The 16,123-nt window shown below is 35.2% G+C and overlaps 4 protein-coding genes across 4 annotated transcripts; 3 read left to right on the top strand and 1 right to left on the bottom strand.

The window, feature by feature from the left end:
- Positions 1 to 315: 315 nt before the first annotated feature.
- On the top strand, positions 316 to 1,790 carry LOC104104347 (probable E3 ubiquitin-protein ligase RHA4A). Its single transcript, XM_009612407.2, has 3 exons — positions 316 to 603; positions 718 to 800; positions 1,348 to 1,790. Exons 1-3 carry the CDS (start codon positions 391 to 393, stop codon positions 1,778 to 1,780), a joined length of 729 nt encoding a protein of 242 aa, XP_009610702.2. The 5' UTR covers positions 316 to 390; the 3' UTR covers positions 1,781 to 1,790.
- Positions 1,791 to 2,643: 853 nt separating this feature from the next.
- LOC104104349 (splicing factor U2AF-associated protein 2-like) lies at positions 2,644 to 3,236 on the top strand. The gene is made up of 2 exons (XM_070184309.1): positions 2,644 to 2,812; positions 2,899 to 3,236. Exons 1-2 carry the CDS (start codon positions 2,644 to 2,646, stop codon positions 3,234 to 3,236), a joined length of 507 nt encoding a protein of 168 aa, XP_070040410.1.
- An 887-nt stretch (positions 3,237 to 4,123) lies between these two features.
- On the bottom strand, positions 4,124 to 5,733 carry LOC104104346 (cellulose synthase-like protein G3). Its single transcript, XM_009612406.4, has 2 exons — positions 5,371 to 5,733; positions 4,124 to 4,941 (listed from the first exon to the last, which is right to left on the bottom strand). The coding sequence occupies exons 1-2, from the start codon at positions 5,716 to 5,718 to the stop codon at positions 4,387 to 4,389; spliced, it is 903 nt and encodes a 300-aa protein (XP_009610701.1). The 5' UTR covers positions 5,719 to 5,733; the 3' UTR covers positions 4,124 to 4,386.
- Positions 5,734 to 12,716: 6,983 nt separating this feature from the next.
- On the top strand, positions 12,717 to 14,075 carry LOC117278762 (uncharacterized). Its single transcript, XM_070184308.1, has 2 exons — positions 12,717 to 12,911; positions 13,575 to 14,075. The coding sequence occupies exons 1-2, from the start codon at positions 12,717 to 12,719 to the stop codon at positions 14,073 to 14,075; spliced, it is 696 nt and encodes a 231-aa protein (XP_070040409.1).
- Positions 14,076 to 16,123: the final 2,048 nt, after the last annotated feature.

Genomic DNA, 16,123 nt, shown 5'->3' with positions numbered 1-16,123 from the left:
AAGTGTATATAAAGTAATCATGTTATGTTGATCACTTACTTGATCTCTAAAAGCACTTCACATTTTAGCAGTCTCCTAAGCATTATTGCTACTGTCCTTGTCAAATCTCAATTAAAATCCAAAATAAACATACCTTTTTAACCTCTTTCATATTTTCGTGATACAATGTTTTTGATCTTTGTTTGTATATATAAAGCTTAGTACGAACACTTTTTCGGATCTTGCATGAATATGGGATGCCTTGTGTACTGAATTGTTATATATATATATATATATATATATATATATATATATATATAAAGCTATAAGGTTTATGTATATTAGCTTATACCCTCATAATCTTTCTCATTAAACCTTTTAACAAACTGAGTTTTAAGAGTTTATTGTTCAATGGGGATCCCTGAATCTCCTAGTCCACCTCACTTATATCCTCAAGCACTTCAACTTAAACTTTATCAAGCTTTCATCTTCTCAATTCCAATACTTTTTTCTATAATCTTGTTTCTTTTGTTTTACTTGTTTTATCTTAAAAGAAGGGCTTCTACTGGTTCTAATTCCCCTGCTCTAACACTTACAAGGAGTTCAACTCATGCTATTATTCATGTCAGTAAATATCTCCTAGCTGATTAGTCTATGTTTAAATTTCATAATATTTCAAGAACCATAGTATACAAACTAAAAAATTGGTGGTTTGCTAATAGTTTTCTTATTTTGCAGGGTGAGGTAGATATAAAGGGGATGCTCAAGAACAAGCTTCCTGTGATATTATTTGATGAAGATTCAATGATCAGAGATTCCCAGTAAGTTAAACTTTTGTTTGTGCTACTGGGCAAATCCATAGTCTTTATACAAAAAACTTGACAGGTCTAATTCAAGAGTTTGAAAGGGGTGTCTCGGCGTAACTGATAAAGTTGTTGCCATATGACCAAACAGGTTTTGAAACAGCCTCTTGCAGAAATGCAGACGTACAATAGACCCTCGTGGTTCGGCATTTCCCGATCCCGCGCATAGCGGGAGCTTAGTACACTGCCCTTTTAATTCAAGAGTTCCATTTCATCCTTAAACTTTTGACAAGTCCTTATAACTTTTTAACTACATATCTTAGTTCACGAGTATAATCTTAGAATATGGACAAAGTAACTAAATGCTGCCAAAAGTTACAGATAAAAGGGTGCCTGGATTCTGATAAAGATTTTTAGTTAATCCATGTGGTTCAAAGATTTCATTATTTGAAGATACTAAAGTGAGCATTTCAAGTTCTAAGGTTGAATTAATATAAGACAATTTTGTCAACATAGTACTTATAATTATGAGGTGTACTTATAATTATGGGGTAATTTGTCACAGGTGTTGTGTTTGCTTGGGAGAATTTGAGATCAAACAAGCGTTGCATCAGTTACCTTCTTGTAAACACATTTTCCATGTCGAATGCATACGCCATTGGCTTCGTTCGAATTTCTCTTGTCCTCTCTGTAGATGCCATGTTATTATTTCAAGACAAAATCCACAACCTCCACAGCAGCCAGCTTCTAATCTTGAACATAACAATCAAGTCAGATTAGATGATGGAAATTCCAATAATAACAACCCTCCAAATATAAATGAAGAGGAAAGGGAACAACACGATAGAACGATTAACACAGCCAATATTAGCAGAGAAGAACATCATGTGGTGATAATTGAAGAATTGTGTAGTGCTAGTTCATCCTCTAGCACTGCTGAAAATAGTGAAAGAGATTCTTCTCATGTAGAAACTCTTGTTATCAGTATTAAGGCCTAATTTTGCTGCATTTTCTGGAAGTGTGTGTGTATATATATAGCATTTGGAGTTTAATTAGGATGATGCTCAATTTTCTCTTGGAATTTGGATGACAGAGTAGCAAAGAAATTTAGGGGATACCATTTTATACTCATCACAATCTGATTATTAGATGAAACATTGCAAGATCGTCAAGCTTTTAATTTACTGCTCAGTTTTAAAAAAAAAACAAAAAAAGCACACAAAACTGTTGCATATATTATGGAGTATAAGATATAACATTACGTATGACAATTTTTTTTAGTTTTGGTAAGACATATGACAGTCGGAGTCTTTTTTTTCTTCGAACGAAATTGGAGAGTGAAATTGGAAAAAACGGCAGCCTGGTGCATAACGCATACCTCATTCATGCAGGGTCCGGGGTAGGACCGCAGGAGGACCAGTGACCTATATATCACACAAAGATAAATTGACGGTTGCTCCAAAGGTCCCTTAATGAAATTGGAAAAAAAGTTTGTACGAAATCAATTTTTTGTTATTAATATAAACTTCCGTGATTTGAATATTGAAGTAATTATTTCGAGTGAATAATCGCCCTAGAATCAATAAATCCAACCACAGGGATGGAATATGTAGTAGAATGAGTCGGTTACTCTTTCAAAAATCTCCAAAAAACATATAGGTGGACCTTGTTGATAAATAATTCAAAATTGTTGCTAGTTTCTTTAATTCATGTCTAAATAAGATTTGTAGCTAAATTCATATAGGAATAGATTTTCTGACTTCTAGTAGAAGTAGGGTTTGCTCTATTAGAAATAGGGCTGCTAAGACCTATTTTCTATGCGATTTTTTTTTGAGATTCATAATTTTATTCCTAAAACAACATGGACAACAAGGGCAAGAGAAAACTGGATGAAACAGATTCAGAAAAGAAGGAAGCGAATAAACCTCCAAATAGCTGGTTCGAATTAAAAATCAATACTCATGTCTATATTACAAGATTACCAGAAGATGTAACTGTTGACGAAATAGTTGAAGTTTTTTCAAAGTGTGGTATTATAAAGGAAGATTCAGTAACACAAAACCCTAGAGTGAAGATTTATTGATTTATTTCTATAAAGAAACTGGAAAAAAGAAAGGTGATGCGCTCGTTACATATCTTAAAGATCCTTCAGTTGATTTAGCCATTAAAATTTTAGAAGGTACGCCTTTAAGGCTAGGTGAAAAAATTCCAATGACAGTTGCGCGAGCAGAGTTTAAGCAGAAAGGAGAAAAGTTCGTACCAAAGGAAGTTGACAAGAACAAGAAGAAGAAACTACAGAAAGTTGAACAGAGAATGCTTAGTTGGGGTGGTCGCGATGATACAAAGATACTAATTTCAGCTATTGTTGTGTTTCGCTATATGTTTGCGCCCGTTGAATTGAAAGAGGATGAGAATTTATGTTTTGAGATAAAGCGAATTTATGTTTTGAGATAAAGCAAGACGTATGAGAGGAGTGTACAAAGTTGGTCCCGTAGGATTAGTCAAGGTGTGCGAAAATCACCCACAGGGTATTGTTTTGGTTAAATTTAAGTATCGAAGGGATGCGCGTAATTGCATTGAAGCGATGAACGGACGATGGTTTGCTGGTAGGCAAATCCATGCTAGTGAGGATGATGGAATTGTTAATCATGCTTTAGTTCGAGTTTTAGATGAAGAAACAGATAGATTGGAGAAGTTTGGAGCGGTACTTGAAGCTAGTTCATCGACAGTGACGGACCCGAAATTTTGTGCAGACGATAGCAACGATAACCACTAGTAAGAGCGGCAATCAAACTTGTTTTTTTGTTCATAGCAGGGCTTCAAAACAATATCATTTTGAACTTGTGTTTTTTTTTTCTTTCTAGAATGACTTGGTAAAAGCTCAACTATTTTAACAATTTATCTGCTATAACATAGTTCACAATTTGTTAAATTTTACAAGCAATATTTAATAAAGATCTATATAATATATGAAACAATGTAGCAAGCATAACTAATCAACAAAACAGTTAAAAACTAAATAAAATTTTGGTTCATAGATGTAGGTCTGCCCCTGTTCATAGATGTACTTTTCCATGTGGAAATAGTAGCAACTAGCAACACCTATTTTTGCTTGCTATACAATCGATTTGTCTATGCACTTTTTGAATAGAAACCGTTTTCTGAAAGATTTTGACTTTCATACTTTGACAGGTTTTTGAGATCTCGCCAAAAAAAAGGGGTTAATAGATGTAATACGAGCTCAATTTGTCGCACGCCAACTAGTTTTGTAATTGAATGGAAAACCTACTTACGCATTAATTAAAGAAAGTAGCAAAAATCAATTCTCGAGCAATTTTAGGTTTCCTATTACAACTTTAAATTATTCTTCAACATAGCTTATTTAAATACAGTAGAATATAAAGAAATACAACAATATACATTCTATGAGATCTCCATGATCCTTTTATTTCTGAAATATCCACTAAATCTAATATTGGCTTATTCAACAAAACCTAAGTTATAAGACTACAAGAACGTTAATTCTTTGTAGATACTCTATTGCTAAGCTTGTGAATACAATAGCTAAAAGTCCAAACTTAAAAAAAAAAAATCATATCTATTGTTACACATTTCTTAGAATAAAAACAAATACTATATATAGAATACCAACAAGAAATGTGGAGATAATAGTGACCTTTGTAGGCATCCTTCCTTTATCACCTCTCAAAACCATAGCTTCATAAATTGGCAAACAATTTATTACTACAAAAGCAGTAATAAATATTTGGATAAAGAGAGCATCCAAGCTTTGATCACCCTTGAAAATGTCTACTAATGCTTTGAGGAATGCTACTAAATTGATTATTGATGTTGTTGTTAAGGTTACGAACATAGGCGAAACAACCCCAAACTCGAAAATTCCTTGACGATACCTTTTACCTTGGTCATTATCTACTACTTTGCTTGTCAAACTGAACCCTTGTGTGGTCATGCCTAAGTGTTTAGTTACATACTCAATAGTTCCAAATAGAAAAGATGTTAATCCCCTTATCATCCATATTCTTTGGTCATTCCACCACCTTTTCCATGTCCCTTGAGCGGACATAAAAATCAAGCAATCTTGCCCGTACGCTCCAAGAAATAAAAAAATGTACAAGAAAAACCATGGATCTGAAACCTGCAATCAATTTAAAAGAAATGTGATTTTAGATAATCATATGTTATTTCTATAAGGAACAACAACAACAACAACAACAACAACAAACAAGAAACAACAATATACTCAGTGTAGTCCCACAAGTGGGGTCTTGAGAGGGTAGAGTGTACGCAAATCTTACCCCTGCCTTTAAGAAGGCAAAAAGGTTGTTACCGATAGACCCTCGGCTCAGGAAGGAAAAAGGGAGGGGCAATAACAAGCAAACTAATCTGACAACTGAAGCGAAAATACAAAACTAACACTAAGGAATGCAATCAGAAAATCGAAACAAAGGCAGCAACAAGTAATAACAGAAGTAGAGACACTAAGTGATGTATCAAGAACTAATTTTACTAATCACTATGTGTTTTTGCTTGCTATATTTTGTACATAACTTAAATTGGTGCATACCTTTGGAAAGATGGGAACCCCATTGAGGAGAGTAAGTTGAGGAATGAAGGCATATATGGCAATTGGTAATGACCAAATGGGCCAAAATGCATAGTGAGCATAACAATGGGCCATAACAAAGCCCATGGACCGAACACCGAAAGTTAATGGGCTATATTTTGAGAAAGCAACTTCAAGTAGACCCACAGACCACCTCTTGTTTTGGCTGATCACATCATGGAGAGAAATAGGTACATCTCCTAAAAATGCAGGCCTTTTAGGATTGCAAAACACTGATTTCCATCCTTCACATTGAAGTCTATAACCTGTGTAGTAATCCTCCACTAGTGATCCATACCTAAAGCCCATCTGCAGAATTTTGAGAGAAATGTATATTTTTAACTGCTAAAAAAAAATACCCGATAAAATAAATATTTTTGTATATATATGTACAGCCAGACCTCTCTATAACAACATCCCTATATAACAACACTTCACTGCAAAAAGCTTTTTCGGAACCAGTTATGTTATAATATATGTTCTCTATAACATCACTTGAGACTGTTATAGAGAAGTTTGACTATATATTATATATGTATTTTATATACTTTTTGGCTAGCAAATGCAGTTAATTTTGGTCGACCGGTCAATTTTGTATTTTGACCTAATTTTGAATTTGTCAGCTTATATATATATATATATATATATATATATATATATATGGCAAGTTCGAATGATTGCCACGAAAAAATTGTTGCAGTTATACTCCACATTCACTGACTTATGCTCTTGTTGCTTCAGCTCTAGTAACTTTTTCTTGGCAACAAGATCTTACATATGGCAAGTTCGAACTGATAGATGATAGAGTTGGTTCGAACTTGCCATATATATATATATGACGAACCAAAATAATAGAGGGATGGTTATGGCGGGTAAATCCAGCAGTCCAATATTTGCTAAAAGCTTGACGCTCTTCATTGCTGTTAATATAATCATCGTCCACTTTTCCTCTCTCGATTACATTTTCTATCCTTGTCTTCATGTTTTCGTACATCAACTGCGCAAAAAAAAATTGTTTTAATTATATAAATTGTTGAATCCCTTGACAATATTCAGAGTATGGTGAGAAAGAATAGAATAAAATAATAAGTTGTTCCAATAAGAGCAGTGAAATTATTATTAGCAATCGAAATTTATGAATATTTTACCACATGATTATAACAAACATGCCGTATATAGGATAGAGTTAACTACTACTCCGTTATTGCGACTTATTAAATGAGTGAATGACATAAAAATATCTGATTCTTGCCATGGCTATAACGTCAGACGGATTGAATTCAAAGAAAAATGACAAAGAGAAATAGAATGAATTATACTGATAAATGTTGGAAAAAACTCTGGCCTGAGACTAGTAGTCAATAAAATTGTGCAAGTTGCTTATCCTACTGCTACGTACACAAAATGATTGCTATATATTGACAATGAATATACCAAAATATATTACTAGAAATTAACGTAGTGTCTTTTTCTTTCTTTTTCAAATTAATTTTTTTGAACTTTTTCTCATCTTTGTACTATATCGTTTTTTATCATGTAAGAAAGAGTTGTAGAATGTGACCTGTTATGCGGTAAAAATGGCAAATCGTGCGGCCAAACTTCTAAAATCTGCTTATTTTTAAAATATTTTTTTCAAAGTGCTTTTCAAAAAAGTACTTTTGGGGAGAATCAATTTGTATTTGACTAATTAATTTGAAAAATACTTTTGAACAACAATTAGTGTTTGACCAAGCTTTTAAAAAGTGTTTCTAAGTGTATTTTTTCTCAAAAGTGCTTTTAAAAAAAATGATTCTAGAGAGAAACTACTTTTTTTCTACTTGTCAGAAACTTTCTGCTTCTGCTTCTACTCAAAAAAAACTTTTTTTTCTTTCAAAAAATTTGACCAAACACCTTAACTTTGAAAAAAAATACCTTTAACAAAAACAACACTTTTGGCCAAGAAAAAAACTTGGCCAAACATGCTATAAATCCCCATCTCTTCAGATATTTAACGTACGTCGCACATGCTTGCAGAAAAAGTAAAACTAATATTAATAAAACTTTATATTTTAAAAATCGCATTATAGTTCAGACGACACATATTTTCAAGAACTACGGGCATACACCAATAAACTTGAACTTTAATTCTTTAATTAATCAATTAATTATTTCTTAATATATATATCTGACTAGTTAGGGCAACTGTATTAATCATCTCTCTATTCATTCCGTTTTATGTCCATGTGCATGCTTAGGTTAAAGACAAGCTTTTGAGTTTTACAGTGCTGAAGAAGAATTATATATATATATATAGACATCGATATGTTAAGAGTTTTATATTTGTTTCAGTGCTTTAGATATTTTATCTCAAAAACTAATCAAAATAAATAAAAGACAAACAAATCAGCAAAAGTACTGACGGTTGCTCTTAGGTATTTCAAACTTAAAGACATATTCAAACAGCTGAAAATAAAACTTAAATGGACTTTTTTTTTTTTAAAAAAGAAAGAGGAGAAAAACGAAATACTGTATTGGTGGTGAAAGAACGTTACACGTGGAATATTGTAATGCTGACATGGCATGGTACGTGGAACAATGATATGACGACAAGTGGTTTTCTTAATTGATAAAGAAGAGAAGGCACGGGAGGAAATACCCACGAGACGGTACAAAAAAAAAAAAAGAACCGGGCCTAACAGTTGGCAAAGAATAAATGAGGACGAAACGAATAAAGAATAAAAAGAAAGAAAGGTATATGAACCGGAAGTAAATAAGAAAGGAAAATCGGAACAAATATGAGGCATTTATAGCAATAAATACGCCAGTTATAGATATCCGAGATAATGGGCAATCAATATCAATAATGCCCATAATCAACCCAAATTATGTGAGTAAAATCGTTACTATTGTATATTCCTATATAAGGACACAAAATTCTATTTGTAGAGACAGATCAGAAGCAATATTGAAATATACTCTTTACTTTTTCTGCTTTCTCGAAATTCTCTACCTTGACTTTGAAATTTGTCCATCAATTATTTCCTAAGTTATTCTTATTAATTTCCTTTGATATCATTGTGAAAGTGAAGTAAAACTTGCTTATCAGTAACCCGTTTTCTTCTAAAATTAGATTTTGGCCAAAAGACTTATGTTTGGTTAAACAAATTGGTTCCGTTACCGGGAATCTGATAATCTTTTCACTTTCCAAATTCACTTTTCTAACAAACAATCATGTCAACTGCCAACGACAACAACCAACTGAACCAACAGGAGGGATGAACTCCACCAATCCCTTCACCACAAGAATCTCCTCGACAGTCCCGAGAGGAAACGCCTCAAAGATCAACATCACATACGAATGATCAAATAGGGGACGAGCAGACTGCCGAACAGGACGCATTAAAATAATTAATCACAGAACACGTCAACAACGCCCTTCAAGCTTTTGTTAGTGGATTGCCAACTGCGCCACCAACACCTCCTCCAAACAATACCGCGACTATAGAAAACCCACGCTCGGGACATGCTAATTCAGAAAGCGGAGGAACTCCCAGTGAATCTCGTGATAGAAGGTCAGGTAAACCAAATAATTCTGATTTACAAAGTTTGGTACTAACTTTGCAAAAACAGCTGAAAGAGCAGAATGATCGCATACAAAAAATACATGGAGTTCCACCCGTGATTAAAGGAGTGGATATTGATAAATATTTACAACAGTCTTAGAAGCCAAGTGCAGCACCTTTGCCGATTCCTAAGAAGTTTAAAATGCCTGATATTCCAAAATATGATGGAACAACCGATACACGAGATCACGTAACCGCGTTTACAATTGGTGTGAAAGACAACGATTTAACCAAGCAAGAAATTGAATCAGTGTTGGTCAAAACATTTGGTGAAACACTCATGAAAGGAGCACTAACATGGTGTTCTCTCTTACCTGAAAACTCTATTGATTCTTTTGTTGAGCTTGCAGATTCATTTATAAAATCACATTCGGGAGCTCAAAAAGTTGAGAAGAGGATGGAAGACATCTTTAAAATAAAATAAGGGGATACTGAGCTACTCAGGGAATTTGTGGATAGATTTCAAAGTGAAAGGATGATGCTACCGCGAGTACTTGATAATTGGGCAGCCATGGCGTTTGCAAGTAACTTAAATGAAAAAAGCGCAGAAGCCATGAGGAGACTTAAGGAAAGCTTACGAGAATTCCTTGCTACATTATGGAATGATGTGTACAATAAGTACAACACGAAGCTGCGGATAGAAGAAGACATGATCACTCAGGTAAAAGGTGATGAAAGAACAAGTTCGAGACGACCAGAATCTGAACAAAGGTCCGGTAAAAACAGGTACGAACCTTACATAGGACCTGCAGGACGGGATTCACGGTCCAAATAAGAAAACGTACGGTATGATTCTAGATCAACGCATAGAGATACAAGTTCATCATCCAAGTTCATAAAAGGGCGAGATGTGCGAGACAGCAATGCTAATTCAGATGATAGGATTGGTGATTACAGTTTCAATATTAGCACTCCTGAGTTGGTAGTTGTTTTAAGGAGTATGGGAGATAAGGTGCGGTGGCCTAAAGAAATGAGATCAAACCCTAGCAGAAGAAATTCAGATTTCTGGTGTGAGTTTCATAATGACCATGGCCACAAAATAGTAGATTGCAGATTATTACAAGGTGAAGTAGAGCATTTATTAAAACAAGGTTATTTAACTGACTTGTTCAGTGAGAAAGGTAAGCAATCTTATATGAAGAATAGACAAGAGCCTTCGAAACCTCCGTCACCAAAAAGAAAGGTTAACGTGATAAGAGGGGGAGAAGAGGTCAACTGTGTGACATATACGGCTGCAAAGAAGACATCGAAAGTCACAGTTACCCATGGGAAGCGAGTTCGCCATGTTTTGGAGGAAGACAGTATAACGTTTGATGATGCAGATGCAGATGGCTTGATAATCCCTCACAATGATGCACTGGTAATATCTTAGCTTGTACATGATACTAATGGTAAACGAGTTTTGATTGATCTAGTTAACTCCATAAATATTATTCTTCTGAGAGTGGTAAATGAGATGCAAGATGATGACAAGATGGTGCCGAAAGCACGAACCTTATCTGGATTCGATAATTCAAGCGTTGTCACAAAAGGGGAAATAGTGCTTACCACATTGCAGAAGGAGTTGTCAAGGATACAAAATTCCAGGTCATAGATACGAACATGGCTTATAATATGATTCTTGGCAGGTCGTGGATTCATGATATGGATGTTGTACCGTCTACTTTACATCAAATTATTAAGTTTCCTTTGCAATGGGGGATTCGACAAATCCGTGGAGATCAGCAAGCTTCTAAAAATATCAATTCAGTTACGGATTCGATCACAGTGAACGATGATACAAATAAGAAATAGCAACTACAGAATTCAGTTGAGGACATAAATACACAAACCTCAACTGAAAATGGTTCAGGACAGATAAATGTAGATTCGAGACCTGATGTCATTCAAGAGCCAGAAGAGAATGAAAACATCAAAACAACAATTGAAGAACTCGAGGCTATCACACTTTCCGAGCAATGGCCAGATAGAAAATTTTATGTTGGAATGAAGCTAAGCCCGGGAATGAAAGGTAAACTTGTCAAATTTTTACAAAGTAACGCAGATCACTTTGCTTGGTCGCATTCAGATATGAAAGGTATACCAACGGAGATGATGACCTACAAGCTAAATGAAGATCCTTCATATCCACCTGTCAAACAGAAGAAAAGGAAGCAGGGATCCTTCAAAAATCAGGTGATCCAGGATGAGGTACAAAAACTTTTAAATATTGGATCAATACGAGAGGTAAAATATCCTAACTGGCTAGCTAATACTGTAGTAGTACCAAAAAAGAATGGGGAATGGCGAGTTTGTGTAAATTATACTGACTTAAATAAGGCTTGTCCTAAAGATTCATTCCCTTTATCGCACATAGATAAACTAATTGATTCTACTACAGGACATGAGTTGTTAAATTTTTTAGATGCCTATTCAGGATATAACCAGATAAAGATGGACCCTTTAGATGAAGAAAAAACTTCCTTTATCATGGACATGGGGACTTACTGTTATAAAGTCATGCCTTTCGGACTAAAACATATTGGAGCCACGTATCAAATATTGGTAACAAAAATGTTTCAAGAACATCTGGGAAAGACTATGGAAGTCTACATTGATGATATGCTAGTCAAATCGGCATAGGCAGGAGATCATATCCAGCATTTGTCGGACACTTTTCAAATTCTCCGCAAGTTCAATATGAAGTTAAATCCAGAAAAATATGCCTTTGGCGTGGCTTCAGGTAAGTTTTTGGGTTTTCTTTTTTCTAACCGAGGTATTGAAGTGAACCATGCACAGATCAAAGCCATTGAAGAGATACCAGACATACTTATGAGCAAAAAAGAGGTATAGAGGTTGACAGGTAGGATAACAGCTTTGGGAAGATTTATTTCCAAATCTTCGGAGAAAAGTTTTAAGTTCTTCTCACTATTGAAAAAGCAAAACCAATTTGAGTGGACTAACAAATGTCAACAAGCTCTTAAAAATCTAAAAGCATATTTGTCAAATCCACCCATACTGGCTAAACCAAAGGATGGAGAAAGGCTACTCATCTATCTCGCTGTGTCAGAAATGGCGGTAAGTGAAGAACTGGTACGAGAAGATAAAGGTAAACATTCTCCAATTTATTATGTTAGAAAATCTTTGTTGGATGCTGAAACTCGATACCCTCACTTAGAAAAACTTGCTTTAGTATTAATTATGGCATCTAGAAAGTTGAGGCCTTATTTTCAATGCCATCCTATATCTGTAGTAACTGCCTATCCCCTAAGAAATATATTGCATAAGCAAGAGCTGTTAGGTAGGTTAGCTAAATGGTCTATTGAACTTAGTGAATACGATATTGTGTATCAACCTAGAACTGCGATAAAATCTCAAGTTTTAGCAGATTTTGTGGCAGATTTAAACGCAGGAATAGTTCCTGAAGCTGAAAAGGAACTACAGGTATTCACCGGATCTAATTCAGGTACTTGGACCCTATTTACTGATGGCTCCTCGAATGTTAAAGGAACGGGCATAGGTATTGTTCTAATCCCACCTTCGGGAGAAATCATAAGGCAAGCAATAAGATGTTATCCCATTACTAACAATGAAGCAGAGTATGAAGCTGTAATTGCAGGACTGGAACTGGCACGAGAACTTGGGATAGAGCGGATTATAATCAAAAGTGATTCGCAGTTGGTAGTTAACCAAATGTAGGGGACTTACATAGCAAGAGAGGTACGAATGCAGCAATATTTGGAAAAGGCGCGAGAATTAACCAGACAGTTCCAGTCGTGGAAAATCGTGCAAATACCCAGGGAGAAAAATGCAGAAGCAGATGCACTGGCTAATCTCGCATCTGTTGCCAAAGTAACGAATGCAGAAAATACTACCATAATACATTTGTTCCATTCGAAACTCGACCAAGATAAAAATGAGGTAAATTTTAATAATTTAACTTGGGATTGGAGAAACGAATTTGTTAACTTTCTACAGTACGGAATTCTACCTGAAGACAAGAATAGGTCTCAGTCACTTCGACGAAAAGCTGCCCGTTACTGTTTGGTTCGAGGAAACCTTTATCGAAATATGTTCGGAGGACCTTTAGCAAGATGCGTTGGACATTCTCAAATAGAATATGAGTTAAGAGAAGTACATGAGGGACATTGTAGAAATCACGCAGAAGGAATGTCCTTGGTAAAAACTCTAATAAGAGCAGGATACTATTGGCCAAAAATAGAAGAAGATGCAAAAAGTTTTGTGGCCAACTGTGACAAATGCCAACGATATGGCAATAACATGCATCACCCAACGAAGCTTTAACATTTGGTTATTTCACCATGGCCTTTTATAAAGTGGGGGATGGATATCGTAGGACCACTGCCACAAGCTAAAGGAAAGGTACAATTTTTATTAGTATTAACAGATTATTTTTCCAAATGAGTAGAAGCAAGAGCCTTCAAACAGGTGCGGGAGAAAGAAGCCATGGAATTTATTTGGCGAAACATTATATGCCGGTTCGGAGTTCCAAAATAAATCGTATGTGATAATGGCCCGCAATTCATAGGTACGAAAATCACAGAATTTTGTCAGAGTTGGCAGATTAAAAGGATAACTTCCACACCTTACCACCCTGTGGCCAATGGACAAGCCGAATCAACAAACAAAGTTATTATTAATAACTTAAAGAAAAGACTAGAGGAGTCAAGAGGCAAGTGGCCTGAAGTATTACCAGGAGTCTTATGGGCTCATCGAACGACAACAAAGACAAGTACGGGAGAGACTCCATTTTCACTTGTTTATGGTGCTGAAGCCTTAATTCCAGTTGAAGTAGGTGAATCAAGTACGGGATATATACAAGCAACTGAGGAATCAAACAGGGAAGAGATGCAATGGAATTTAGTTTTGCTTGAAGAAAGGAGAGAAGCGGCTCTAATAAGAATGGCGGCTCATAAACAAATTATCGAGCGATACTACAACCGGAAAGCTCATCTTAGATACTTCAAAATTGGGGACTTCATCCTCAAAAAGGTTTTTCAATCAACGAAAGCATCTAATGCAAGGAAATTGAGTTCAAATTGGGAAGGACCCTATAGAATTTGAAGCATCATTGGAAAGGGAGCATATGAGTTGGAAACCATGGAAGACAAAGTACTACCATCAAATTGGAACGTTGTTCATTTAAAGAAGTATTACTTCTAGGCAAAAGAAGTATCCATGGCCAGGTATCACTCAAATATGATTTTATTTTATTCCTTTTAATTATACTAACCATTTTAGATGATAGGCAAAAAGCTAACCCGTACCAAATGATGATATTAGACCCGAAAGACACGAGGAATCCTGAATTATTACCGATCTAGGTTACAAATTTTCTGATGGAGAAAAAGGGTTAAGCAGTCATCATCTAAATGAATACTTCTGAGTCCCGTGTGTATTTTCCTTTTCAGGGAATGTACCAAAAGGAAGAAACAATCCAGTACACGAGATTTCACACATAAAAGCTCTAACATTGGGGGGACTATATATATATATATATATATATATATATATATATATATATATATATATATATATATATATATATATGAAAAGGAAAAGAAGACAAAAGCCAGAATTCAAGCCTGAATCAGCCTAAGAACCAAAAATCAAGCCTGAATCAAAAACCTTTGAAGTAACCTTGAGAAGGTGTAAAACTCGCAAAAAGGACACAAGATGGATACAAGATATACTCCAAGTTCTTATGAGTTTTTAGGTTAAGGTCAATAATTAGACACATGACAGTAGACCCGGAATTTTGAAACCTGTTACAAATAAAGCAGTTATGAAAGAGTTGTAAATATTATATTGCATAAATATAGAATGATGTACAAAATTTGAAAGTTCAAAGAATAAAACTTCCTCAAATTATTTCTTTTTCTACTTCTTTTATTTATTTACACCAATATGAAGATGAGACGTCATCTTCATCAGTGTTGCTTATAAAAGGGTCCTCTTTTATAAAACTTTTGTGTCTATCAAAATCACATTTTGTGTCTATCAAAATCACGGACGGTTAAAGCATTTTTTAGTGCAAGATTGAATGTCAAAGAATGGAACAAAAACTCAAACATCAAAATAGGTGGAAAAGAAAGCCGAGATTTATATATTAAGCTTTGTAAAAACAAAGTATTTGTTTGTCATCAAACACCAGAACAAGATAGGCGTAAACCAACAACCATTCCAAAAAGAAAAGAAAAACTTCTCACCAAAAAGTTCTAAACAAAACACTCAAGTAAGAGAAAACATTAGGAGACATCATCCACTGGAACATCAGCAACGGGAGCATCATTGACGGAAGTAGAGGGGTCAGCTTGAGAAGAAGAGGCTTGAATATTAGCTTCACCAGGAGCAAGTCCATCATCTTCAGGAACTTCACCTTTAGGTGAAGGAAAGCTTTGACTTTGCTGAGTTTTTTCAATTGCCTCTTTAGCTTTAGTAATCAGGGTGAAGGTCAAAACCCTCCTAGCTGGCTTCCATTAGAGTCTCGAGGCGAGTATTCAAAAAAGCCCTGCTCAAGTCAAATGACAACTTATCCTCGAGAGCTTCATAGTCTTTCTCCCACTAATCAATTTCGGTTATCAACTCCTCCTTCTCTATTTTGGAAGCATCAAAATCTACCTTCAAAGGGGCAAGGGAACTTTCCAAGAATTTAACCTTATCAGTAGAGGCACAGAGATCTTCTTGAGTTTGAGTAAGTGTTTGAACCAACTCTCCTGTATAAGTCTCTTTCTGGTTAAGGAGTTCCCTCAAACTCCTTATCTCTTCGGTTTCCTTCGAAAGCTGCTCAGCAAAGGAGGACTCAAGGATATCCTTATCCTTGCCAACTTGACTTGAAGAAGCCTTTTCAATCACTAACTCGGCAGCGATCATTTGCATTTGTTGCTCTAAGGCATCCTTCTCCTCTGCCAACACTTCCTTCTCCAGTTGACCTTCTAATTGCTCTTTCCAATTGTCATCCTCGGTGCGGTAATCAATAATTTGTTGGTCAGCATGGACGATCCTTTTCATTAGTTTAGTACCTATCAAATTGATCTATAAAAAAAAAGAAAAAGAAAAGGGGTTATGGATAAAACAAAAAAAGAAGAAAGAAGGAGTAAAGTCAAATTCGA

This window comes from Nicotiana tomentosiformis, chromosome 8 (assembly GCF_000390325.3).
Source record: "Nicotiana tomentosiformis chromosome 8, ASM39032v3, whole genome shotgun sequence".
Lineage (NCBI taxonomy): Eukaryota > Viridiplantae > Streptophyta > Magnoliopsida > Solanales > Solanaceae > Nicotiana > Nicotiana tomentosiformis.
The sequence above is the reverse complement of the archived record's forward strand: the minus strand, read 5'-3'. Positions and strand labels throughout refer to the sequence as shown.

What these genes read in the sequence shown, in the direction of transcription:
- LOC104104347 (XM_009612407.2), top strand. Translation starts at nt 391, where the DNA reads ATGGGGATCCCTGAATCTCCTAGTCCACCTCACTTATATCCTCAAGCA. An exon ending in CAACTCATGCTATTATTCAT is followed by an intron (nt 604 to 717) that starts GTCAGTAAATAT and finishes CTTATTTTGCAG; the next exon opens with GGTGAGGTAGATATAAAGGG. An exon ending in TCAATGATCAGAGATTCCCA is followed by an intron (nt 801 to 1,347) that starts GTAAGTTAAACT and finishes AATTTGTCACAG; the next exon opens with GTGTTGTGTTTGCTTGGGAG.
- LOC104104349 (XM_070184309.1), top strand. Translation starts at nt 2,644, where the DNA reads ATGGACAACAAGGGCAAGAGAAAACTGGATGAAACAGATTCAGAAAAG. An exon ending in TGAAGTTTTTTCAAAGTGTG is followed by an intron (nt 2,813 to 2,898) that starts GTATTATAAAGG and finishes GAAAAAAGAAAG; the next exon opens with GTGATGCGCTCGTTACATAT.
- LOC104104346 (XM_009612406.4), bottom strand. Translation starts at nt 5,718, where the DNA reads ATGGGCTTTAGGTATGGATCACTAGTGGAGGATTACTACACAGGTTAT. An exon ending in GGGTTCCCATCTTTCCAAAG is followed by an intron (nt 4,942 to 5,370) that starts GTATGCACCAAT and finishes AATTGATTGCAG; the next exon opens with GTTTCAGATCCATGGTTTTT.
- LOC117278762 (XM_070184308.1), top strand. Translation starts at nt 12,717, where the DNA reads ATGCAGCAATATTTGGAAAAGGCGCGAGAATTAACCAGACAGTTCCAG. An exon ending in TCGACCAAGATAAAAATGAG is followed by an intron (nt 12,912 to 13,574) that starts GTAAATTTTAAT and finishes CAGAGTTGGCAG; the next exon opens with ATTAAAAGGATAACTTCCAC.